General features: G+C 35.7%; 7 protein-coding genes and 1 non-coding gene across 9 annotated transcripts; 5 read left to right on the top strand and 3 right to left on the bottom strand.

Annotated features, from left to right (window-relative positions):
• Positions 1 to 3,203: 3,203 nt before the first annotated feature.
• On the top strand, positions 3,204 to 5,685 carry LOC9316245 (protein BRI1-5 ENHANCED 1). The gene is made up of 4 exons (XM_021028518.1): positions 3,204 to 3,567; positions 3,982 to 4,524; positions 5,117 to 5,312; positions 5,433 to 5,685. Exons 1-4 carry the CDS (start codon positions 3,363 to 3,365, stop codon positions 5,569 to 5,571), a joined length of 1,083 nt encoding a protein of 360 aa, XP_020884177.1. The 5' UTR covers positions 3,204 to 3,362; the 3' UTR covers positions 5,572 to 5,685.
• Positions 5,686 to 5,729: 44 nt separating this feature from the next.
• Positions 5,730 to 5,802, bottom strand: TRNAK-CUU. The gene has a single exon. It is a non-coding gene; the product is annotated as a tRNA-Lys (tRNA).
• Positions 5,803 to 6,660: 858 nt separating this feature from the next.
• LOC9318077 (pentatricopeptide repeat-containing protein At1g10270) lies at positions 6,661 to 8,028 on the bottom strand. Its single transcript, XM_002880131.1, has one exon. The coding sequence runs from the start codon at positions 8,026 to 8,028 to the stop codon at positions 6,661 to 6,663; it is 1,368 nt and encodes a 455-aa protein (XP_002880177.1).
• A 304-nt stretch (positions 8,029 to 8,332) lies between these two features.
• LOC9318076 (pentatricopeptide repeat-containing protein At1g10270) lies at positions 8,333 to 9,480 on the top strand. The gene is made up of 2 exons (XM_021029120.1): positions 8,333 to 8,810; positions 8,951 to 9,480. Exons 1-2 carry the CDS (start codon positions 8,333 to 8,335, stop codon positions 9,478 to 9,480), a joined length of 1,008 nt encoding a protein of 335 aa, XP_020884779.1.
• Positions 9,481 to 15,052: 5,572 nt separating this feature from the next.
• LOC9318075 (probable protein S-acyltransferase 14) lies at positions 15,053 to 17,369 on the top strand. The gene is made up of 7 exons (XM_002881963.2): positions 15,053 to 15,469; positions 15,628 to 15,850; positions 15,956 to 16,047; positions 16,331 to 16,454; positions 16,556 to 16,641; positions 16,734 to 16,799; positions 16,901 to 17,369. The coding sequence occupies exons 1-7, from the start codon at positions 15,260 to 15,262 to the stop codon at positions 17,024 to 17,026; spliced, it is 927 nt and encodes a 308-aa protein (XP_002882009.1). The 5' UTR covers positions 15,053 to 15,259; the 3' UTR covers positions 17,027 to 17,369.
• A 44-nt stretch (positions 17,370 to 17,413) lies between these two features.
• LOC9316244 lies at positions 17,414 to 19,262 on the top strand. 2 transcript variants are annotated; one of them, XM_021028932.1, is made up of 7 exons: positions 17,414 to 17,562; positions 17,771 to 18,106; positions 18,196 to 18,362; positions 18,437 to 18,517; positions 18,623 to 18,698; positions 18,798 to 18,863; positions 18,971 to 19,262. In XM_021028932.1, exons 2-7 carry the CDS (start codon positions 17,794 to 17,796, stop codon positions 19,102 to 19,104), a joined length of 837 nt encoding a protein of 278 aa, XP_020884591.1. In that variant the 5' UTR covers positions 17,414 to 17,562; positions 17,771 to 17,793; the 3' UTR covers positions 19,105 to 19,262. The 2 variants fall into 2 exon arrangements, with proteins under 2 accessions (XP_020884591.1, XP_020884589.1); XM_021028930.1 differs by having other exon boundaries at positions 17,764 to 18,106.
• Positions 19,263 to 21,450: 2,188 nt separating this feature from the next.
• LOC9318074 lies at positions 21,451 to 23,361 on the bottom strand. The gene is made up of 2 exons (XM_021027168.1): positions 22,310 to 23,361; positions 21,451 to 22,222 (listed from the first exon to the last, which is right to left on the bottom strand). Exons 1-2 carry the CDS (start codon positions 22,367 to 22,369, stop codon positions 21,617 to 21,619), a joined length of 666 nt encoding a protein of 221 aa, XP_020882827.1. The 5' UTR covers positions 22,370 to 23,361; the 3' UTR covers positions 21,451 to 21,616.
• Positions 23,362 to 24,429: 1,068 nt separating this feature from the next.
• Positions 24,430 to 26,435, top strand: LOC9316243 (pentatricopeptide repeat-containing protein At2g45350, chloroplastic). The gene has a single exon (XM_002881961.2). It carries the CDS (start codon positions 24,570 to 24,572, stop codon positions 26,388 to 26,390), a length of 1,821 nt encoding a protein of 606 aa, XP_002882007.1. The 5' UTR covers positions 24,430 to 24,569; the 3' UTR covers positions 26,391 to 26,435.
• The last annotated feature ends 17 nt before the right edge of the window (positions 26,436 to 26,452 follow it).

Here is a 26,452-nt window from a genome sequence, read left to right as displayed (position 1 = left end):
GTCAAGTCAACACACTTTTAGAGAGACAATTCACTTCAAACAGAGAGAGTGAAAGTAACAACTTTAGGAATCCATGGAAATTTTGGCTTTTAGGATTCAGGGTTTACACTAGATCATATAAATTTATAAACATTTAGACTACTTTCCTAATCTTTCGATATATCTTAAGTTATAGCATGGGCATAAATACCTCATTTTTCTCTAGCTCTTGGTAGCAATTGCAACTACATGGCTCGGACTTGGAACTTTCCACTTAACCGAAAATGTAAGCAGGAAGTTTGACTGCCTCCATCTTCGATAACAGTTCTTTTCCCTCGCAACGCCCAAGCTTTTTTTTGTTTGTTTAATATAAAATTATATTCATCAACAAAAATACATTTACTTTATCCAAAAAAGACATTCTTACAAGAGACTATTGGTTTTGCTGAGAGTTTTAAAAGTTAAATCTAAAAAGACGAAGACAAAATGAGGCTTATAGTAGTATCTGACGAATACCAAACCACCTAACGTCCAAGTTAGTTATTAGTTCCACAATGTATAAGTATTTTTTATATATGAATTTAAATTTTGTGTTCACCATATAATTTTATTAACTAGATTATTTATTGAATTTCAACTGGGAATTTTTTTTTTTGTATCAGTACAACATTAAAACATCTTACTCTTTCTAATTCTGTAGAATGGAGTCATGTAGAAAACGTAAAACAATAAGTATCCATTTTGTAAAGTAATCAGTTCAAAAAAAAAACAGCTAATCGGAACTTAATTTGTCTGTATTATTATTATAAGGCCATTAATAATTTTTTTTTTTTGACAAATTCCTATTAATAAAGAGAAATTGTTAAAAATGCCCCTTTTTCAATACCCCTTTTCAAAAATACCTCTTTTGAGAGTCTATTTTTAAGTTTGCCCTCTTTTAATTTTTAATGACCATTTTACCCTTATTTGAAACAAAATTAGGTCCACAAAATACAAAATATTTTTTGGCGGGAAAAGTGATCCTGCAATTTTCCCGCCAAAACACTTGGTAAAAACCTTTAAAATACCTTGTAAATTTTTCCCGCCAAAATTTTTTTTTGCGGGAAAAGTGATTCCGCAATTTTTTTGCCGAAATTTTTTTGGCGGGAAAAATTGACAAGGTATTTTAAAGGTTTTACGGAGTATTTACAAGTGTTTTGTAAGGTTTTACAATGTATTTTAAAAGGTTTTACAAGGTACTTATAAGGTTTTATAAGGTATTTATAACTCGTAAAACCTTATAAAAAACTTGTAAAACCTTATAACTTGTAAAACCTTATAAAATAGCTTGTAAAATTTTATAATATCTTATAAATACTTTATAAATACGTTGTAAAACTTTTTAAAATACATTGTAAAACCTTATAAATACCTTGTAAAAACCCTTTAAAATACCTTGTAAATTTTTCCCGCCAAAAATTTTCCCGCCAAAAAATTTGCGGAAAAAATTTTACGGGAAAATTTTACAAGGTATTTTAAAGGTTTTACAAATTTTTACAAGTGTTTTGGCGAGAAAAATTGGGGGATCACTTTTCCCGCCAAAAAATATTTTGTATTTTGTTTACCTAATTTTGTTATATTTTCTTATATATTTATAATATCTTTTATTAAAAGAAGGGTAATTTAGTCATTTTGTACATAAAAGGGGTATTTTTAAAAATGGACATTCAAAGGGGACATTTTTGAAAAAGGGTATTGAAAAAGGGGCATTTTTGTGAGTCTCCCGTTAATAAACTTGTATTCATTTTCTTCTAATATTGTTTTGTTTCTTTTAACATTTAAGGAAAAAATATATGGACCATAGAAGCGTGATGTGAATTGTGAACCAAACCCAAAAGAAAATTATTTAGAATTTATTTAAATGTCATGCATCACGCGCATTCACTAATAAAGTAGTAATGTTTGTAATATATAGCTGTAGTCGATTTTTTTTTTTTTTGGGGGTCTTAGATAGCTGTAATCGATTTAAATTGTAAGTTTTAGAATAGCCATCTACGATCTTAGACTTAGGAACGTAGGGATCATTGATCCCCCTAACACTGTAGTATTGTTACTGTTGTATAGTCATCGAGGGTGTTTTCTATAATTAAAAAAAAATATAGATATAAATTAAAAGAATATATAAATATCGAAGCCTCAAATCACCAATTAATGTCCATAAGAAATATATATTTCTAAACAAATTACTTATTTTTGCTTAAACGTGAAATTTTGGATCCAAAACCCAAACATCTTTCTCATGCTTTCTGTAAAAGCTGGTGAAGTCACGATATCAATTACACAAACGTTAAATATGTTTTTCAAAAACCTAAACGTAATACCACATTTTGATCCAGATTCTTACAAACTTGATGGAATATTCAAATACTGTTTCGGATAAGTATTTAACGGATTACAACAAAAACAAAGTCTTTCCCTCTTCTTCTATTTTTGCATACAGGCGAAAAAACGAAAACTATCAAATCACATAATTGATTAGAGTTTTTTTCTTGTTTTTTCTCCATTTGTTACTTTTTGTTGTTGTGGTTGTTGGAGGTTGAACTCTTAACTAATTAATCATACAAAATCAAAAATACACACATATATCTATTATATATATGGATGAAATGAAAACGAGTAATTAACATTATTAATTAGAACAATTATATCATTTTTTGAAATGGTAAATACGGCTATAAGATCAAACTCACCTATTGTTTGCTACATCGCTCAGATGACAAATTCATATTGGTGATTGAAAAGCAATAAATAATAATATAAAAAGAAAAAAGAGAAGAAAGGAAGAGAGTTCGCAACATCAACAAAGCAAAGTCCCGAAAAAAACGGTAGCTTTGTGGAGACACAAAAATAAGATAGTTGCAGGATCATGTGCCACGCCTACGCTTTCTATTCCATTCCATCTCATTCACGCGTCTCACTCATGTTAATTAATAATTATGATATAATCACAATCCTAATAATATCCCTTAATCTATGCCTAGAACATGCCTATATTATAATTAATACATTCGACACCACTAGAAGCCAAAACTATAGTAGTAAAAAAGAAGAAGAAGCTGATTTGTACGTAGAGGATGAAAGAATGAAAATAACGGAATCCAATAACAATGTTTGTAATAAACGGACAAAGAATGTGAATTATTCACATAAATGATCTGTAAAATGTGAGCATTTGATTATAACGGATATAATAAAACAAAAATTGTAATAAAGAGAGAAGAGGGCAAAACGGGGAACATGTCACGCGGATAGGTGTGAGGGAGTAAATGACGTAGGTTCCGTTATTTAAGAACCCTTTAGAGAGGTTCCCACACACCAGAAGAGAGAGAAAGAGACAGAGAGAAATGGTGAGAGAAGAAGAAGAAGATGACAACAACGGAGGAGGAGGAGAGAGAAAGCTGCCTGTGGCTGATGAAACGGTGCCGTCTTTGTTGGACGGAACGGGATTGGTTTGTGTAACGGGAGGTACTGGTTTCGTTGCTTCTTGGCTCATCATGCGTCTCCTTCAACGTGGCTACTCCGTTCGAGCCACGGTTCGAACCAATCCAGGTTCGAATAGTTATCTTCACTTTCTCTTTACACACTTTGAATCATCATCATTGTTTAACCAAATGCGAATAAAATTGTTGTTGTCATATATGGCTGTTTGGTCCGTTTTAACATAAAGTACATAAATAGAAAGAGGGATTAAATTTTTATATATATATATAGAGAGAGAGATAACATTTAAAGTTAATTTTTGGATCGACAATTAAAAATATATATTTTTATGGATGTGAGAAATTTATTGTACTTGGCTGGAATTATCTGTCATTTTGTAGGATCTTGAAGCTTCATAGCTATGTCATGTTCCATGCATCTTCTACAGAAAGTCAACCATATATTTTATGATCAATAACTAATAACCATAAGATATAAATGACGTTAATGATTCATAATTTGTTTATTTTATGCATATTACAGAAGGGAATAAGAAAGATATAAGCTACCTAACCGAACTACCATTTGCATCTGAGAGGCTTCAAATATTCACAGCCGATCTCAACGAACCGGAGAGCTTTAAACCGGCAATCGAAGGATGCAAAGCCGTATTCCACGTGGCACATCCTATGGACCCAAACAGCAACGAAACCGAAGAGACCGTTACGAAACGCACCGTGCAAGGTCTCATGGGGATACTAAAGTCGTGTTTGGACGCTAAAACCGTGAAACGGTTTTTCTACACGTCAAGCGCCGTTACCGTTTTCTATAGCGGGAAAAACGGCGGTGGAGGAGGAGAAGTAGACGAGAGCGTTTGGAGCGACGTGGAGGTGTTTAGGAATCAAAAGGAGAAGAGAGTGAGTAGCTCTTACGTCGTGTCGAAAATGGCGGCGGAGACGGCGGCACTTGAGTTCGGCGGGAAGAATGGATTGGAGGTTGTGACGCTCGTTATTCCTCTTGTCGTCGGACCTTTTATATCTCCGTCGTTGCCTTCCTCCGTCTTCATATCTCTCGCCATGCTCTTTGGTACTTAATTCTCATATCTAATAAATTTAATTTAATTCAATTTTTCTCCATGATTATACTAAAGCTAAAAATTAATAATTTTAAAATAACTTTAACTTTACTACGTTGATTACGTAGACGTCATATATAGGCATTAAAAATTATATAAACTAATTAAAAGTATACTATAAACTTTTGTTTATTAAATAAAGTAAATTCATCGTATTAGACTACTAGCTAGCTAGTACCAAGTAGTTAAATGGTTCACCCTGTATAGTACTTTTGTTTTAAATGACAAAAAAAATTCTGCTTAGACTTCGTAGATTAGTCTATATTTATGTTTTGGATATTGTGGCTATTATAAATGTAGCAAATTTTATCATTTTAATCAAAATTTGTGTTTTCTATACCGAAAAAAAGAATTAAAATCCTAATTTCTATACGTAACTAATAGAATGATCACGTACGTGTGATATTTAATTTATTACAATTCGAGTAGACTGATTTTCTTTGTTTTGTTAAAACACATGTAAACATGTGTTAATATTCACAAATAGTGTTTTGAGTAATAATCACTATTCACTATAATAATTTACTTTATTTTTGTATGAAGGAAATTACAAAGAGAAGTATTTATTCGATACTTACAACATGGTGCATATTGATGATGTGGCGAGGGCGATGATATTACTATTAGAAAAGCCAGTAGCGAAAGGTAGATATATTTGTTCGTCGGTGGAGATGAAGATCGATGAGGTCTTTGAGTTTTTGTCTACGAAATTTCCTCAGTTTCAGCTACCTTCAATTGAGTAAGTCATTGTTTACTAGTATAATTAATTTCACATGTAAATATTCTATTGGGTTTCCAAAAATTTGATTTACAATATATAAATATTTTTTTAAATGTTCTTTTTTGTGGGTACGTAAAGTTTGAAGAATTACAAAGTAGAGAAGAGGATGAGTCTCTCGTCGAAGAAGCTGAGAAGTGAAGGGTTCGAGTTCAAGTATGGAGCTGAGGAAATATTCGGTGGAGCTATAAGGAGCTGCCAAGCGAGGGGATTTCTTTAAATTCTGTGTTAAAATTTGTATATGAATTGAAAATATCTTTTTCTTTATTGGCCATTCCCGTTTTGTATAACATGAAACTTGTTGAGGAAAAAAAAAAGAAAATGTTTTAATTCAGATTTTTCTTGATTTAGTTTACAAAGAAGGTAGTAAGAGAATAACGCCCACCGTGGGGTTCGAACCCACGACCACAAGGTTAAGAGCCTTGCGCTCTACCAACTGAGCTAGACGGGCTTTTTGCTTAGCTTACTTTCTACCCTAGATTTAACTTGTAATTCTCGTGACATGTACTTACTACTAACCAACATGATCATATTTGGAGTGAGATGTTTGAGAAAATGGGTTTAATCAGAAGTGGTCCTTAGACCAAACCAATGAAGTATTTGTTTGCGGTCTTATAAATTGTAAGTAAATTTTGGCCTTATTTTACTAAGTGTTCGTTTGGTTAGTGGTTGAGGACTCAGGTTATCTTGTTAAGGGTCTCTTGTGTCTCGAGTTTGAGGTGTTTAGTAGGATGTAGTTTTTTTTTGCTTTTCTTTAACAAATATATGACCTTTTTTTTTTTGTTAAATAAGAGATGAACATAATCTGGATCTCAAAATTTAAACCCATATGGCCATATCCTATAGCAGGGCAGGCTATTTTCGGCCTGTTTAGATTTTTTTTTTTTAATGTGTGTGTATGTGATATCTAGCCTGTTTCGACAGCTTTACTAGTTGACTAAGTAGGATTTAGTTTCTTTAAGAGTATTAAATACAGTTTCTGCCATTCCCTTTAAAAAGGATTGTTAAAAATCAATAGTGTTCTCTCTGTTCCAATTTGATAAATGTTTTAGAATATTTGTTTGATTTTAGTTGAAATTTTCAATTTTCTATGCACAATATATGTTAATTTAATAGTGTAGTATATAGTAGTAGATGACTATTTAAATTATGTAGTCTTTTTTCTTTTGGTTGAATTTTAATAAAAAAAAAACATTTATTAATTTTTTCTATCGGTTGATTTTAATGTAGCCAAAAAAATCTTCCAACAAGAGAAACAGAGTGAACAAACACCAGTCAACCAGAATGAGAGTAGTTGTACAAATTCCAATCATAGGGGACAAAACTTTGCAATACACTTGAGATTCGCATCAACAGTAAGGTTCACCATTCGTACGGCATCATCGAATCTCGCTGCATTAGCATAGGCATCGAGCAATAACCTATAAGTGGGGATGTCTGGGATGATGAACTGCTTGGAACACATATCTTCAAAGAAATTCTCTGCTTCAGACAACATCCCCTGTTCGCAGAATCGACTGATTATGTTCCTGTAACAGAGTTGTGAACCATTGATGGTGGTTACGACTCTCTGAAAAGTATCGACTGCTTCGTTAAACCTCGAGTTTCTGAAACATTCGTTGACCATTATATTACAGGTCTCTGCATCAAACTGGACGGGATGACGATCACGTTTCGCCAGCATCCGATCAAACAATGCCCAAGCTTCTGTTTTCTTTCCGTGGTTGAGCAGAATTCGCAGAAGCGTATTCCCAGTATTTGCGTCCATTATGAATTTCTTGCCTAACAAAGATGTGTAACACTTGGTAGCTTCGCTATCGTTTCCTTGTTTGAACCAATAATCTATGAACGTAGCATTCACCATAGCAATTCCATTGTAGTCCTCATCGATGATAAAATGAATTAAGTCGGAAACTTCATCATCTATAGACGAAACCACCCTCTGTTTCAGATCTTTGAAAACTTCAATGGCCGTTTCCAGTTTCCCCTGATCCAAAAATCCACGAATCAGGTGATTGAAAACCAACGGACTCAGTTGGAATTCGGCTTCGCTCGACATCACCTCCATGATCAAATCCTCTGCTTCTTTAACCCTTCCGGTATCAACCAATCCTTTAGCCAAGAGGCTATACGTTTCTTCGTTCGGATGAAAGGGAGATTTGACCAATAAATGGCGGTAAAATCGTATAGCTTCATCAACTCCACCTTCGTGATCGTGACAAAGAGCTCCGATGATGTGATTACAGCAGGAGATGTTGGGTTTCAGGTTTGACTCGTTGAAAAAGTAATGGAAATAATCAAATGCGTCGCTGTACCGTCCCTCGCTACACATGGCGCCGATGATTGCGTCGCAGGTTCCGGTGGCCGTGACAGAAGACAATGATCGGCCTCTCGCCGCCAAGACTGTGAGACGCGCCTGATCCGCCGCCGCATCGAGATTCGATAGCTTGATCATCATCATGACTCTCGCGTGTATATGAGAGGCAGACCAATCGAGTTTCCACATGACCTCCTGATGCGGCGGTAGGGGACGCGATGAGGGATCCCTTGGGATCGGATAAGGGACACTCGCGGCGGACAGACTTGGAAGAGACGATATATTGTGGGAGAAGCTATGGCGGATCTTGTTAATCGGAGTAGAAAGGGAGTTGAAGGATCGTATGCGGATAGAAAACATGGCGGCGGAGGTAACAAGAACCCACCACCGAGATAGGGTTTTAGTTGAATAATAAATTAAGATGATCCCTTCTTTTTTATCAGGAATAAAATTATCCGCAATAAAAATAATCTCCATCGAGATCTAGAAGAAGTCTATTTAAGGGGAAAAAAACAACCTAACTGGTAGTTCGGCTTCTAGAATCTATAGATTGGCTCGTCCTTGATCCTGAAACCCTGGCTAGTTTTGTCTTCTAGTCTCCGCCACCATGTTTCTTACCAGCCTCCGTTCTGCTCCGATCCACCACCATCGTCGTTTGATTAACATGTCAACGCTCTCTTACCTCAACCGCGCTTCTTCAGTCCCCTCATCGCCTCCCATGTCCAAATTCGAATCCGATCCTTCTTCTATTCACAAAAGAGTCATTATGCTTATCAAATTGTCGAACCTCGACGCAGCCGCAGAGCACGCGCGTTTGGCTGTTTTGTCCAGAGGCGAACCTAAAGTGACTGCCAAGACCTGCGTGGCTATCATCGACGCTCTGTGCAGGTACGGTCGGTACAGTGAAGCATACGATTTATTCCATTACTTCGCTGCTAAGTCTAACTCGGATCTGATACCCTTTATCTGCTGCGATCCAATCATCAATGCCTATTGTGATGAAGGGAAAGTCGACGAGGCTCTTGAATTATACCAACATTTGTTGCGCAGTGGTCTTAGTTCTCGTAACCAACTAGTCTTGGCTCAAGGTTTGGTCAAAGCGGGTAGGATTGATGAAGCTATAGATCTTTTCTATTGCGTGAGTAGGTCCTTATATGACATTTTCATCCGTGGGTACTTGGATATGGGAAATCTCGAAAGGGCTAACCAACTTTTCGAAGAGCTAAAGTCGAGTGGGGATTTGGACGCTGTGCGACTTTCATGGATCATTGGTTCAAACAAGGGATGTATGAGAAAGCTATGGAGCATTACATGTTGTCTAAGGAAGATTTCAGCAAGATACATGTGACTGCTGGAAATAGCCTTTTGAAAGTTTTGCTAAGGTACGGTAAGAAGACCGAAGCTTGGTCATTGTTCAGTCAGATGCTGGAGCAAAGCAGGTTCCCAGGTTTGGAGGAATACAGGAACACTAGAAAATTTGATTCGGAGTCGTGCAATATTATGGTGAATGAGTGTTTCAAGCTTGGGCATGTTAGCGAGGCAATCGAGATATTTCACAAGGTTGTTGGCACAATTAGTGATCCACAGTTGTGTTACAGAAACATGATCACTCGGTTTTGCGAACATGGGATGTTGTCAGACGCAGAACGTTATTTCGCTGATATGTGTTCTAAGAAGTATCTTGTCCCTGATGTTCCAACATATCGAACGATGATGGATGCATATGTGAAGGAAGTCAGAGTCAGCGATGCTCGAAAAACTGTGAACCAAACTTTGGATGCGTGTCTAACCTATATTGCTAAGCAGGTCTGAGTAGTGGTGTATTAGCAGATGTACCATTCTTAATATAAATAAAGAAAAGTTTGGAAAGTTGTGAATCAGGCCCACGACACACTGGCAATACACAAATAACAACATTGAATAATTTGAAAATTTACAGTCATTGTGATGTTGACTGGCTAATTTGCTTATTAAGAGAAAATTGTAGGATCCTAGAGCTGTTCTTGTAACTTAACTGTCTTTAGTCTTAGTTGTAAGGATATTCATTTGTTACAATCTCGGCTTAATATGGATTGCCGTCTCTGTTGAACAGGTTTTCAGGTTCCATCAAACTGAACTTGTGTTTGTCATTGTTAAAGAACAGATCTTCTACTCTGATGTGTTTGTCATTATTTAAGAACAGAGCTTTTGCTCTTATGTGTTTCTCATTGCTGAATAAGTGAGCTTCTATTCTTAATCTCCTTTGTTGTGAATCAGTTCTAAAGCTGAGGGCTAGGAAAAAAAAACAAACAAGAATTAAGGAATACTGAAGATACCCTCCGAGAAAACGTCCAAAAGCATAAACATATCAGATTTGGCAATGTGGTGCAAGCTTTTAATCCAAGACCAGAAAGAGCTTAATTCCACATGAGTCTATTATATAAAAGCACAACAAAAAATAGAAAAAGTCTTGAAATGAAAGAAGTGGGAGATTCACAAACTTGTGATCTTGTTATTACAATAGCAGTAAAAGAACACTTGACTTGTAAAATTGATCTTCATATCATTCCGCCATTTGGTTTTCTGTTGTAAGAAGCAACTTGTTAGAGACAATTTTGACTACTAAAACTTACAAAATTACACACATGGAGATAAACACTTACGAAATCAGTAAAGACAAGCCAACCTCCTTAGTTTCAATGTTGACATTTTCCCCAAATGTCACTCCAATACCTTTAAAAATAAGCTTTCTGACCAATGCCTCATTGAGAGTATATATTGTCCCTTTCTTTTCTAAATGCCTTACCAATTTTGAGGCTGAGGCCTCTCTGCTGCTACGGGCTGGATCATCTCTCAGCCGAACCGCTCTCATGTCACCACTATCCTAAAGCTTCTCCTTCAATCGGCAGTTTACCATGTCTGGAGAGAGAGAAACGCTAGGATCTTCACTTCCATCCCATCATCGGCCGCAAGTCTCCGCTTGGCAATTGATCGGTCTTTGAGGAATCGACTTCTGTCCTTCCCTTCTCCGGACCTGCGCTCCCCTTCGCTTCTTCAAGTTTACTTCTCTTATATCTCTTATCCCTTGTAATCTCATGTCTGTCTGTTCCTGTGTTATTGGGTGTATGTTTTGTAGTTTGTAATTTAGGTTGTAACAGTTCTTTGGTATATATCTTAACATTAAAACCAAAAAAAAAAAAAAAAAAAAAAAAAAAAAAAAAAAATTTGAGGCTGAGGCCATGTCTTCATGCTTTGTACAACCACTTAAGAACGACGTAATAGTGATATCATCAATCCTAGGTGTTTCTAGGAGCATTTCTAACGCATTAGAAATCAACCCATTCGCGACAAACATCTCCGTTAACCCTCCAACGATTTTTGGTTCAAAGGGCATTCTATGATGCTTCATGAACAGTACAATACTCTGTGCCCCCCATTCTACCCTCCAAGCATCATTTAGCCCTACGTTTTGGTACCTAAGGGTTACTAACAAACCACTAATGCTAGAAACACTAGGGAAACCCAATTTGACTATTATGCCAAAAGCAGCAAGTGAATCATTTGGGCACATATATCCAAAAGAATGCACCATTGAATCAAGGGACTTGTAGAAGGAACCCCTTGGAATGATTTGCATCACTTTTCTAACACTTTCTCGATGTATTGCTAACTGCCTACCATACATTGTGATGAGATCCCTATGGATATGGGATTCATTACCAAGTTTAATGGTCAGGCAATGAAGATTCTGACCTGTAGTTACTTCATATTCAAACCGTTCTTCAAAGAGTATGGAGACCGATTGTAGCAATAGCCTCAATCGATCAAGAGGTATAGGAGACTCTGCAGAAATCTTTCGCATCACCATGTCACTGAAATTTAAAAATGAACTCGATTGTAAACGCATTCACATGTCAAAGTTGTGATGTAAGTTAACATTAAGAACAGAACCAACAAATCTTATGATGCAAGTTAACATAAAACCAGAGACAAAGGTACTCACAGCGCATCCACTTTGGTGAAGTAGTTGTGACCAGAAAGAGATCCGGTAGAAATCCGACCATACAGTTTGTTGATACTCCTATTAATATAGGATTCAATACCTATCTTAATGCTCAGGCAATGAACTGACTCTCCTGTAGTTTTATCTCCATATTCAAACTGTTCTTCAAAGAGTCTGGAAACCGATAATAGCAATAGCCACAATCGGTCAATAGGTACTGGAGACTCTGCAGAAATCTCTCGCATCACCATGTCACTGAAATTTAAAAATGAACTTGATTGTAAACGCATTCACATGTCAAAGTTGTGATGTAAGTTAAGATTAAGAGCAGAACCAACAAATTGTATGATGCAAGTTAACATTAAACTAGAGACAAATGTACTCACAGCGTATCCACTTTGGTGAAGTAGTTGTGACCAGTAAGAGATCCAGTAGAAATCCGACCATACAGTTTTTTGAGAGACCTATGAATACAGGATTCAATACCTAGCTTAATGCTCAGGCAATGAAGTGACTCTCCTGTAGTTACAGCTCCATATTTAAACTGTTCTTCAAAGAGTCTGGAAACCGATTGAAGCAATATGCGCAATCGGTCAGGAGGTAATGGAGACTCTGCATAAATCTTTCGCATCACAATTTCACTGAAAATTTAAAAATGAATTTGATTGTAAATGCATCACATGTCAAAGTTGCGATGCAAGTTAAAGTCAGAAACATAACCAACAAGTCGTATGATGCAAGTTAAAATAAAACCATAGACAAAGGTACTCACAGCCTATCCACTTTGGTGAAGTAGTTGTGATCAGTAAGGGACCCGGTAGAAATCCAAGCACGGGAGGCCAATGATCTGCTTTCTGGGACACGGTGTTCTGCTTTTGAACGGAGAAGTCGAGCGATGACCGAAGAAAATACCTGTGTAAGAAAAATGAAAAAGAAGGAACCAATTTCAAAACTCGAGACTCGGCCATATAACAAAAAGGCCAATTATGATAACAGATGGGCCTGTAAAAGAATACAACTTGAACCAAGTAGTTAGAAGAAAAGAAGAAGAGCCCGTTTTTAACCGTGACGTTTTCAATGGGTAATTTCGGATTTAACCCTATTTAGAAATTATGAATAAAGATAAATTTTAATTAGTCATGCTAAGTCTGTGAGTAGGAAAAGTAAAACTTAAGAACAAATTACGATCATCAAAACGGTTAAACAATCGAATCATTTTTTTTTTTTCTGGGATGAAAAATCGATCATTATCCATAGAATGAAACATCTAATCTACGATAAGTTACAGTAAAGCTAAGAACAAATTTCAATAATCACCAATGAACAATGAAATCATCTCGATCTCTTTTGGTTGTAAAATCGATCACCATTAATCATAGAGTGAATTCGCTGAATCTACGAGAACGGAAAAGTAAAACCAAGAACAAAATACGAAAAGAACCAATAAACAAATCGGATCATCTCAATCTTTTCATACTTTTTTTGGTTGTAATTAGATCGGATCATCAATGATAGAGTTAAAGCATCTAATCTACGATAAAAGAAAGGTAAAACAAAGAAGATCATCAAAGATTCATAGCGAGCGAGCATTTCTTCCAAAGTAAGCAAACGTCGTCATTCAAGTAAATGATGATCCTAAACAATGTATTCATGCAGGGAAACAGAAACGGACCTTCATTTTTTCCCCAAATCTGAGAGAACTTGACTTTCACTTAATGGGAGAGAGAACAGAGAAGGATTAGCGATCAAAAGCCAAGGAAAAATCAGTTGTGTGGGCGAGATATGCATGGGATTAGAGGTTATTTATTGAAGAGCTGGAGATAGAAGTGATAGCGATCGTTTTCTCCCTGAGAAAATCTGGAAAGATGACTTTCCCTGAGAAAATTTAGAAGGATTTCTGAGAGAATAAGGATCCTTGATCGATCACCTGAGTGTTTTGTTTATATGCATGCATGGGTTTGCGAGAATTCAGTTATTCCGTACTACTAGTATATAATACACTCTCCTTGGTTTGTGGGGGCCACTAGATTTTCGTGTGTACATACATGATTAATGATAAGGAAAAATAAAAAAAAAGGACGCAGGAGAGGGAGATTTTTTTTTATAAAAAATTAACAATTAATTTTTGCTTGCCAGCTAGTAGATAGTAAAAGAGGAAATCTCATATGGTTGCTACAAGACAAATGAACGAGGCGTTAACAACCTCGCCTGTACACAAAAAACTCATACAATTACGAGGTTAATAAGGGTATCTTTACCAAAAGAAAAAAGATCTCCTGTTATAGTTTATAGATTCTATATAACTTCTTTTGTTATTGGTTCGATGAATTTATTATTTCACTTAAAACTAACTTTTTTTAATTTCTTACATTTTTTCAACTACTATTAATTTGTAACTCTTTCAAATTATAGTCTTATTTGAATATGAAACAACTTTTCAAAAATCATAGATTTCCATCATATTTTTAAAGAGCTGAATCATTCAAATTTATCAATTTTTAATAAAACAATTCTATTATATGTCTTTGTTTACTGCATGCACTTTCTAGTAGAACAAGAATAGATATGAACACCCTACAAATGGCAAAAATAGAAAAATATATTGCAATTTTCTTATGAAACTTTTCAACTGGTTTAGAAAGCATTTACTGGAGTTTATGAAAGTCTTCTTAAGATTATTTGGAGTACATTTTGGAAAGAAACAGCTGTGGTTTCAAAAAGCTCTCATAATTTTTATTTTTATTTTGCAATATAGACATTGGCTTGCGTTAATTTATTTTCCACACTCATCATGTTGTGGAATAAGTAGTTTTTGGGGTTCTGATCATCGTCCGATTATGACTCATATCTGGTCTAAACAAGTTTTTGGTGAAAGGACTTCCGATTTGATAAGCGTTACCGTGCTAAACCAGTATTCGATAAATATTTTCGGATGAATGGCTAATTAACCAGAGATAGATGTAGATATTTTTACTTTGAAATGGTGACAAAATGATAAGATTTTTAACTCATCAGAAATAATTTATGGATTAAAGACCCTGATAGTGGAGTTTCAGTTGAGGAACAACTTCGTCAATCAGAACACGAAATGCATCCATAAAACGGTAACGGTCCTGAAATCAGATTATAGTCGGGTTGCAGGACTTGGATGGAGTCTGAAAATAACTTATACCTCTATGGTTGATGTTATATAGTGAAATCAAACCATATTTACAAACACAAACCAGCAATAGTTTTCTTTTAAAACAACAGAAGAACTGAATAAGAGTATGGTAAATGACACTCTAGGCTCCGTGAAAGTAATTTGACAACGTTGACCAAAAAATTAATGATAATAACTAATCGTTGAAAATGAATTAATGACGTATGAAAAGAAGAATTCAAAAAGGAAAGTGGAAGAGAAAAACAAATCTTGGAGTAGCAAATTTTTACTTTTTGTCAGGTTCGTAGCTTCGTCCTCGTTGATGAATCCTGCATCTGGGATTTCTCACTAACATATGTCCCAGAAACCCTTTTGAATCTTAAATTCCTCGTTCGAATTCGATTTCCAAAGAAACGGATCCAGAAACCGGAAAGATTAGATTTTTTTCCAAGCGATCGTGATTGAGTATGCATAGATCTGGTACTACAATGGCGTGGAACGTCTTCAAATTCTGTACAGCTCTACGAGGACTCGGATCGATCATGATCCTTCTGGTCTTAGGGGTTGTTGGTGTAACCTATTACGCCGTCGTTTGGACCAATTATGGACCTACACTATCAGATGGAGGTCTCGGTTCTCTTGCTGCTTTTGCTATTATAATCCTTTTCCACTTTTTGGTAAACCCTTCATCTACCATTTTGTTGATTTCATTGTTAATCCAACAAAAGCTTCCTACTTTGGTGAATTCTTCATTATAGTTTTGTTGGGTTTCAAGTAATTTTTGTAATTGAATTTCTGAGAAAGTTATGATAGTGTGTTGTTATTATTGATGCAGTTGGCAATGCTTTTGTGGAGCTATTTCTCTGTTGTGTTTACTGATCCTGGTGTTGTGCCTCCTAATTGGAGGTTAGCTTCAGACGAGGAACAACGAGGCGAGTCTGATGCGTTAAACAGTTTGGAGTTTTGCGTGTTACAGCCTGATTCTTCCAACCAAAGAACTCGGTTTTGTAGAAAATGCAATCAACCTAAACCTCCTCGTTGCCATCATTGCTCTGTTTGTAAGAACCAGTCACAGACATACACTCTCAGTCTCTCTGTATTTATCGTTATAGCATTTGTTGAAGGAGTATCAGGAAGCTGAATGTGTTTTACATAAAATCCAGGTGGTCGATGTGTGTTGAAAATGGACCACCATTGTGTTTGGGTTGTGAGCTGTGTCGGGGCGCTTAATTATAAGTATTTTCTTCTTTTCTTGGTAAGTCTAACTTTGATCTATTAGTCATTTTCCTTCTGCTGTTGTGATCCCTGTGCTGCATTGCTGTTGTCCATAGAAAAGGTTCACACGTTTTAGTTAGCTCCAGATTTTAAAGTCGAATTGTGCCAAAAGAGTTTCCTTTGATGTCTCTTACCAAAATTAGAGTACTTTTTGGGTATAGGATACATTCATGTCTGTTTATGCCATCAAATGATAGAAATTCTTCCTCTTTGTGTCATGACTCTTAACTAAGTCTTGTGTGTTAAAAATGTTTCAAATGCAGCTTTACACCTTTTTGGAAACAACTCTTGTGACTCTACTTCTCATGCCACACTTTATAGCTTTCTTTAGCGATGAAGAGATACCTGGAACCCCAGGCACTCTTGCTACTACATTTCTTGCATTTGGTACGTTTCCAATTCTCAGTCTTATTATGTTTAGCAGTTTAATTGATGTTCTCGGTTCCACCTATCCACTGATCTCACAACGTTTCACATCATTACCGCAGTATTAAACCTGGCATTTGCTTTAAGCGTTATGGGTTTCTTAATCATGCACATTTCGTTGGTTGCTGCCAATACCACAACTATAGAGGTACATGTTATTTTCTTTTTCTTTGCTAGCCTGTTAATAGTTTGTTGCATCACATGGTTAATATTTCTTTGGTGTATTGACTTTGTGAACAGGCATATGAGAAGAAAACAAGTCCAAAATGGCCATATGACCTTGGTCGAAAGAAAAACTTTGAACAAGTAAGTGTAGACTTTGATTTGGTATCGAGTTTTGTACTTATCAAGTTCTTTCTTTCTCTTCCATGTTCATGTTCTAATATCTTTTTGGGGGTTATGTTTAGGTGTTTGGTATGGATAAAAGATACTGGCTGATTCCAGCCTACTCAGAAGAAGATTTAAGACGAATGCCGGAACTTCAAGGACTCGAATACCCTTCCAAACCGGACTTCGATTCCCAAGATTTCTGAAGAAAGGTGCCTTCTTTACTGTAACAATACCTTAGAGATGACAGAGACAGAGATAGGAAATGACTTTGGAGGAGTAATATCTACTCTTAACTTAAAAGAGTCGCTTCTCGCATTACACGGTGTCGTTTCGTCCCACTGATAGAAGAAAACGCTGAGACTAAGGGCAAATCAGATGATATTTTGTAGTTTGCATATGAATATGATTGTAGTTATAAATGTAGAGCCAGTCTCACGTTGAATAGAATCCTCCCTCCGGTTAAGTCACTCACTTTTCTTATAGTCTATTCCTTTTGTTAAAACCCTGGTTTCAATGCTTGCCATTGAATTTTTGTGGTAAAATAAAGAAAAATTCACAAGGATGAAGAATGCTGGAGAACCTTCTAGGTTATGGTAAAATGACACGTGTATCAATCTCAGCCGTTCTTTTCTGTTAGAATTGAGGTTATATAAAAAAAACAGACTGATGTTAATTTGTCGTTTGAATTGAGAGTACTCTGTCTCTGGAATTTCTGGGTTCTTCTCGGATTCTCTCAAAGGTACTCTCTTTTCTTAGCTCTAGTTCTAACTCTTCGATTCTCTTAGAGAAGGATAGGTTATATACTCTATATAAGAATCTCCTATGAGAGATAGAGATTTGGGGAAGTTTGTTGTATTCAATTTAGGTTGTTCACAGAGATTTGCTTGATGAGTATAGAGAAGAGTTTCTGAGATCATGTTACTAAATTTTATACAAAAAGATTGCAGAGATAAAAAGAGGAATTACAAAAATGGGTGATCCATTTGGTGGTAGATTTGGAAATTTTGGAGGATTTAGAGGTAGCTTGTTTGGAGGAAGAGATCCTTTTGATGATCCATTCTTCTCTCGACCATTTGAGGATTTGCTCGAACCAACCAACACCTTTGGTTCAGGTGCTTCCTTTAGTTATGCACAGAAGAACAATGGTGGAAGAGGTTTAACAATTGAAGAATTACCATCTGATGAAGAAGTAGAAGAAAGGAAAGATATTGGTAGTGATGATCAAGAACATGCTAGTTCAGTGAATCAACCATCTGTTGAGCACCCTGAAGATGATTCTGATGGTAATTACCACTAGTGATTAGATGATAAACTTTGTTTTCGGATTATATATGATTGTGGTCTGTGTGATTTGCTTGGCTTGTTGCTGTAGCTGAGAGGAAGATTCAGAATGTGAATCAAAGGAGTGATTTCAACCGAAGAGAAGGTACGCAATCTCGAGCTAACACATCCAGACATCACATCTCTAAGGTTACATATGGTGGCATAGATGGTGCTTACTATACATCTACTAGAACCAGAAGAAAAGGCAGTGATGGAGTAAGCTTGTTTCTCTTTTCGACCCTTTATTTTAATGGAAGTTTTTACGCATACTAATCAGATTCTGTTTCTAGATGGTGGTAGAGGAAAGCAAAGAAGCCGATAAGACTACCGGTGAAGCCACTCATAGGATTTCCAGAGGAATCAATGATAAGGTGATTGATTACCCTGTGGATGTTTTGCTCCATCACTTCTTGGTTCCACCAAGTTTCAATTTTAGATGTGTCTTGAGACTGAGACTCTTGGTTTGGTGTATCCAGGGTCATTCAGTTACTAGGAAGCTTAACTCAACTGGTGGTATAGAGTCGACACAGACTCTTCACAACCTTGATAAAGGTCTGCAGAATCTACACAGCCTAATCATAAGTTAAAGTTCTTTGAAGGTAAAATGGAAAGATTATAAAAGATTGTTTGTTTGATTTTTTTTTTATTCAGACGAATTAAGTAGCTTTGAGGAAGCATGGAAAGACAATTTATCTCTTGCCAAACATGAATTCACTGGTTAGCAAAACTCTTCATCTCAAAACTAATCTTTGATCTCAAATTAAGAATCAAGAAGTTTGAGTCCGTTTTACTGTCTTGTTTTTGTTCTCTGTACAATGTTACAGGCTCTGATCATAGTTTTGGAGGGTGGCTTCTTCCAGCTCTTGACCAAAGTGGTCGCCAAACAGACCAAAGTCAGACTGGTTCAAGCCGATCTGCAACTGGAGCTAAGAAGGTTGTTCGAATCAACATTGAATGAATCATCAGAAAACCATGTATCATTCTGTGTGTGTAAATCAAATAATGTTGCAGATGCATCTTTGAAGTTGTAATGTCAATAATTTTACATTCATGTAAAAACACAAAATACAGTTTATACAAACGTATATGGAAAAAGTAAAATTATTCAAACGTATATACAGTACACACATTCAAATGAAGTGGTGGAAAAAGGGTACAAGAGGAAATCCAAATTTAGCATCAGGGTTTGTGATAGACCGTAGACGCTCTTTCTTTGGAGTGCTTGTGTTATTGTTGATTATGATGGTGAGTTCTGTGTTATTGTGAATGAAATGCCTGATATTCTATAGGCAGATATTTGCGTTGCTGGTCATCCTGGGATGTATATGTTAAATTTACATTAAGATGTGAAAAAAACATGTTGGATTTGGAGAATCACTAACGATCACGGTTAAATGACGGGATATGTTATGTTAATTTAGTATTTATAAAAAACTTAAATAAAATAAAACAAAATAAAAAAAAAAAAGAAATAAAAGAGTTGAAAACTTTTGAAGAAAAAAAAAGTAAAAAATAAATGCTAAATTTACATTAAAATGTGAAAAACATGTTGGATTTGTGGAATCGCTAACGACCATGGTTAAATGGCGGGATCCAAAATCCGGTTAGTTTTCATAATGTAATGTTAATTTAGTATTTGTAAAACCTTAAACAAAAAAACTTTTTAAAAAAAGAAGAAAGAGTTGAAAATTTTTAAAGAAAAAAAATAGAAAATAAATGCTAAATTAACATTAAGATGTGAGAAAACATGTTGGATTTGTGGAATAGCTAACGACCACGGTTAAATGACGGGATCCAAAATCCGGTTAGTTTTTACTACGTCATGTTAATTTAGTATTTTTTAAAAACTTAAAAAATGAAGAAAAAAATCATTTTTTTTTGAAAAAAAGAGTTGAAAAACTTTTGAAAAAAAAACATAAAAAATACTAAATTTACATTATGATGTGAAAAAACATGTTGGATTTGTGGAATCGCTAACGACCACGGTTAAATGGTGGGATCCGAAATCCGGTTAGTTTTCACAACGTCAATGTTAGTTTAGTATTTTTAAAAACTTAAAAAAATGAAGAAAAAAATCAAAACAAAAAGTTTTTTTAAAAAAAAAAAGAGTTGAAAAACTTTTTAAAAAATTAAAAAAAAAAAGTTGAAAAGCTTTTGAAAAGAAAATATAAAAATACTAAATTTACATTAAGATGTGAAAAACATGTTGGATTTGTGGAATCGCTAACGACCACGGTTAAATGGCGGGATCCAAAATCCGGTTAGTTTTCACAACGTCATGTTAATTTATTATTTTTAAAAACAAAAAAAAATGAAGTAAAAAATCAAAACAAAAAGTTTTTTTTTTTAAAGAATTGAAAAACTTTTGAAGAAAAACAAAAAAAATACTAAATTTACATTAAGAAGTGAACAACATGTTGGATTTGTGGAATCGCTAACGATCACGGTTAAATAACAGGATCCAAAATCCGGTTAGATTTCATAACGTCATGTTAATTTAGTATTTATAAAAAAAAAGGAGTAGAAACAAAAAAAAAAACCAAAAAAAAAAATGTTAAACTTAACTGAAAAATGTTTCAGTATTAACGATCTCGGGCCTGACATTAATCAAAGGCCCAATAATCCTTATGAGAATATTGCTAGTTGAGGTACTGATTATTTATAGAATATTATGCCAACAGCTGATTCCTGCTACTGTCGATGTGGGACCTTCTGGTTTTCTACATTAGGAGGAGGGACTATGTCGGTGCTGATCTTTTTATCTTAATGTTAGCCCAATAATAAAGCCCATACGATTTGAGTTTATCTGGATCGTTCCGAAACTTAACGCTATCTAAATTCTAACATTTTGTTATACCCAACTCTATCATGGCGAGGAAGCGAGGAAGCGAGTTCTCTCGAGCAACCGATGTATCGCTGTCCCACGCAGCGTTTAACACCTGCAAAAAAATAAGTTTAGCTTTGAGGTTTTGGTGATTACTGATAAGCGCAGGCTTAAGAAACTGATATGCTGTGTTTTCTTTACCTGCCAAGCTACTGCCTCAGGTTCTCCTAATACTCCTGATAAATCATCCGGACGGTTTAGAACTTGCACTTCTCCAGATACAAAACTCAGAGTGGCACCATGCTTCTTAAGTGTAGATGCAATTGCAGCATAACCATCTCGGTTGCTCGGGTTGTAGAATCCGGCGGTTAGCACAGCGGCATGGCTTGCTGTTCTGTACCACCAGTGGACGTCTGGGAGCTGTTTATGTTGTTTATGTTTTTTTTGGTCATTAGGAAACCATGCATCAATCAAATAATGTTGTTAGAAGTCGTTATGTCAATAATTTACATTCGGTAAACGCAACATATAATAAATTTCGAGTATGGAAAATTATTCAAGTTTTTGTAACGTATATATATACATCATTTTAGATTTTAGACACTGACAAAATGAAGTGGTGGAAAAGGGTAAAAGAGGAATCCATTTAGCGTCTGAACAAATGCTCCTCTCCCGATAGATGATCCACGTGTCTAATCCAACGGCTAGGAAGCATCCTCGAGTCACCACGTTGGTGGCCACCAGTAGCTCCCACGTGTACGATATCCAAACCACTCCCAACCGGTAAAAACACGGATCTAACTACACGTGTCCCTCCTTTCAACACATCGTGCCATTTAAACCCAGAGATTGCTCTCTGCGTGGCGTTTTTACACACCAAAACGGCACCCTTGTTGCTCAGTTTCGCAAACCTTAGCGTTTTAACGAAATCTCGCCGTTTCGAGTCCACCACCAAGAAATCCACACCGGGAAACTCCTCCATCGTGTTCTCAACAGATTCTCCGACCACCACAACCTCCGTCGTCTCCATCGTAACGACTCCTCTCATGGCCAACACGTACTCAAGTTTAGATTGCTCGTCAGCTACTATACACACGTGTCTTCCGCACGTGTGAGTTGCAGCAACCACGAGTCCGACGCTAGTCGCGATTGTATCGCCGCGTGACCATGTCTCAACGATCAGCCTCGCGTTCCATCCAGCCGCCGTAGCTGATAAAAACTCCGCCACTCCTGATTCTTTGTAGCTCTTACACTACACACATATATGCATGCAAAATTAAATAAAGTAAAAAAAAATATTTCTATATACACACATATGTAATCTAGTTAAAAGGCATACCGATTTAACGGTGTCGATGTAGGCGTCAGAAGCAGTTTCCGGCGACCAGACAAGCTTCATAGTGAAAGTGAAATGGAGTTTGATGATTTGGGAAGAAGGAGAAAGTAGTTAGGTTTTATAAATGGACAAACGAAGCGTTGACATTTGCTTTCACTAATAACAACGTGTCAATTGGTCTCGTTGCTTCCATTTATTACTCCTTATTTATCCTCACCATTTTTTATACAAAAATATCTGTTACTGGTCGTTCAATCAGTAAATCTACTTTTTTTAAAAAAAAATTCCATTCTATGCAAAAATCGAGAATTTTATGTCGTCGATTTGCGTTAGTCTACTATTTTGACAATCTAATGTAAAAACAATATCAATATATACCTACTGTAAAAGCTATTTAGACATGAATTATATTACATAAGTGATAATTAATAATTTAACCATTGGCTTTGTTATAATACTAGCTAGTTAAATGCTTTTTCTGAATTTTGATACTTATTTCATTGTCGTCAAAAGGTTAGAGTGTGAAAATATACGTGTACTACTAAATCAAAGGATAACTTTGATTGCTGATATTGTGGACTTGGTGAGACAATTTGAATACTTACATGAGATGGTCTTAGATTTTTTTTTCTTTCTAAATTCTCAATCTTTGATTTTAGCCTTTGTTATTTCAACTTAATGACGATCCATATGGTTTTTCTTTGGAACTCGCTTTCATTGTGCCAACCAACGAATGTATAATAAAAGGTTATATATATAAGAATTAATTATATAACGTAATATATCGCCGGCTATTTTGGTTTATTATGCACGTACCACATAAGCTAATGGGTATGCGACAAAGATATGTAAATTGCAATATAAAATTATATATGAGATTCGTTGAAGTTTGAAGATATCTACAAATTACTAAGTTCATTCTATATGAAAAGATCATAAATTTTGTCTTAGTCAAAAAATATGAATCAAAACAAAAAAAATCCTAGCTTGATTTATCAAAAATGATTAAAATCCACCAATCAAAGTCTTACAATCACTTCGTAATGAAATTATATGGTGAAAATAACTAAGCCATTAAAATCACTCAAAATTTATATTAATCTCATTAGCATATGTAGACATATAGTCATCAGGTTATTGATAAATTTGCTGGAATTGCAAACAAAAAGTAAGTATACAATGTGCATGTGAGCCCAAATGCGTAAGAACTAGAGCCCATGACCATGAGTAGTTATGAACTTAATTTGTATAAATATAGCAACTTAAATCTAATATTAAGCTACAGTATACTATTTTGGTCGAGACATGCCTGTAGCCCTGTACCATGGCTCCAGAAATACTACGAACAACCCAATGTAGAGCAAAGCACTTTTTTTTTTTAAAGCACTCTTAAGCTATAATTAAATTGAATCTGCCTCAATTGACATGATTTTAGTTAAACTAACGATTGAGTAGACGACAAAATAGCGCTTTCGTTTTATATAAAAGACGCACGATATGTAAATTGCAACTACGCATTGAAATCATATTATATAGTTTATAAACAAACCCAATTTGATTCTCACACAAAAAAAAAAAAAAAATCAATTTGATAAAGGAGAAAAATGTACGATATATCGTACCACTCCATCCCTGACAATGAGTTATGAAGGAAGTCAATGCTTATCAACTACTTGCTTATCAATACGATATTGACAATATCTTATTATCACACTATCAGTTTTCTATTTTCTATACATATATTATTTCGTACAGATTTATTTGGTGACATAATAATATAATCAACTTAAACTCAAAGATCTAATTCAATTCGTTTAGAGGAAAGGAATATCCTTCAAATTCAAAAAATTTCTATTATATTTTATTTTGGTGTCTTGAATGTCTCTGTTACTACGTATCATGTAATAATTTAACTCCAGAATGAAATAAAAATCAGTTTAACAAAGAAGTAAGTACATAATTGTTTATGTTGAGGATATACATAAATCGATTTATTAAACCAAGCTACTTTGTTTCGATGTTTGTAAACAATCAATACTATTGGGCAACCTAATTTCCTTTTGCAGGTTTTGGGCTTCAGTTAGGGCTAATAATATATACTATTGGGCCTTATTTAGTAAGCCCGCTTATAAGCAAAATTAAACGACTTCGTTTAACTTATTCCTTTAGAATCAGAGACTACTACATACTAGCCGTTAAAACGATGATAAACCCAATCCGGTTATCTCCAACAGAAGAACGTAACTGATACTTGTCTTCAACAATGGAGTGTTCGATTTCATCCACCATTCAAGTCCTTGGAAGCTGCAAAACTTCATATGACGTGAACAAAATCCACGGGGGATTGATTAAGACGGGAATTATCAAAAACTCTAATCTCACTACAAGGATTGTTCTCGCTTTTGCCGCTTCTCGACGACCGTATCTCGCTGAATTCGCGCGTTGTGTCTTCCACGAGTATCACGTATGTTCATTTTCACCCGGAGAGATGGAGGATCCATTTTTATGGAACGCCGTGATCAAGTCTCACTCTCATGGAAAGGATCCGAGACAAGCTCTGCTCTTGTTCTGTTTGATGCTCGAGAATGGTGTTTCCGTGGACAAATTCTCACTGTCACTTGTTCTTAAAGCGTGTTCGAGGCTAGGTTTTGTAAAAGGAGGAATGCAGATTCATGGGTTTTTGAGAAAGACTGGACTTTGGTCGGATTTGTTTCTACAGAATTGTTTGATTGGGTTGTATCTGAAATGTGGTTGTTTAGGTTTTGCCCGCCAGATGTTTGATAGAATGCCGCAGAGAGACTCTGTTTCTTATAATTCCATGATTAACGGGTATGTCAAATGCGGATTGATCGAATCCGCGCGTGAATTGTTCGATTTGATGCCAAGAGAGATGAAGAATTTGATATCTTGGAACTCTATGATAAGTGGGTATGCTCAGACATCAGAAGGAGTTAACATAGCTTCAAAACTGTTTGCTGAAATGCCTGAGAAGGACTTGATTTCATGGAACTCAATGATCGATGGATATGTAAAACACGGAAGAATCGAGGATGCTAAGGGTTTATTTGATGTGATGCCGAGAAGAGATGTGGTTACTTGTGCTACCATGATTGATGGGTATGCAAAGTTAGGTTTTGTTCATCAGGCTAAGACTCTGTTTGACCAAATGCCTCTTAGAGATGTTGTGGCATATAATTCTATGATGGCTGGTTATGTTCAAAACAAGTGTCACATGGAAGCTCTTGAAATATTTAACGACATGGAAAAGGAGAGTCACTTGTCACCCGATGAAACGACTTTGGTAATCATTCTTTCTGCAATTGCTCAGCTTGGCCGATTATCGAAAGCCACCGATATGCATTTGTATATTGTGGAGAAACAATTCTATCTAGGTGGAAAACTCGGCGTTGCTCTCATTGATATGTATTCGAAATGCGGAAGCATACAACACGCCATGTTGGTTTTCGAGGGAATCGAAAACAAAAGCATTGATCACTGGAATGCTATGATTGGTGGGCTAGCTGTTCATGGTCTTGGAGAATCCGCATTCAATATGCTCTTGCAGATCGAGAGACTCTCCATAATACCAGATGATATCACCTTTGTTGGAGTTTTAAATGCTTGTAGCCACTCTGGATTAGTGAAGGAAGGCCTTCTCTGCTTTGAGCTCATGAGGAGAAAACACAAGATAGAACCAAGGTTGCAACACTATGGGTGTATGGTCGACATACTATCGAGATCCGGTAGTATAGAGCTAGCCAAAAACTTAATAGAGGAAATGCCAATTGAGCCAAATGATGTCATATGGAGAACATTTCTCACCGCTTGTAGTCACCACAAGGAGTTTGAAACGGGAGAGCTTGTCGCGAAACACCTTATTTTGCAGGCTGGCTATAACCCGAGCTCATATGTGCTTCTCTCTAACATGTATGCTAGTTTTGGAATGTGGAAGGATGTTCGTAGAGTTAGAACGATGATGAAGGAAAGAAAGATAGAGAAAATTCCTGGATGTAGTTGGATTGAGCTCGATGGAAGAGTCCATGAGTTCTTTGTAGATAGCATTGAAGTTTCCAATACATTGTAGATAAAACGATTGTGCAGCGATATATTTTCAAGAGCTTTAACCTAATCTGCAATTCCTTGCCC

Source organism: Arabidopsis lyrata (genome assembly GCF_000004255.2).
Source record: "Arabidopsis lyrata subsp. lyrata unplaced genomic scaffold ARALYscaffold_4, whole genome shotgun sequence".
NCBI lineage: Eukaryota > Viridiplantae > Streptophyta > Magnoliopsida > Brassicales > Brassicaceae > Arabidopsis > Arabidopsis lyrata.
The sequence above is the reverse complement of the archived record's forward strand: the minus strand, read 5'-3'. Positions and strand labels throughout refer to the sequence as shown.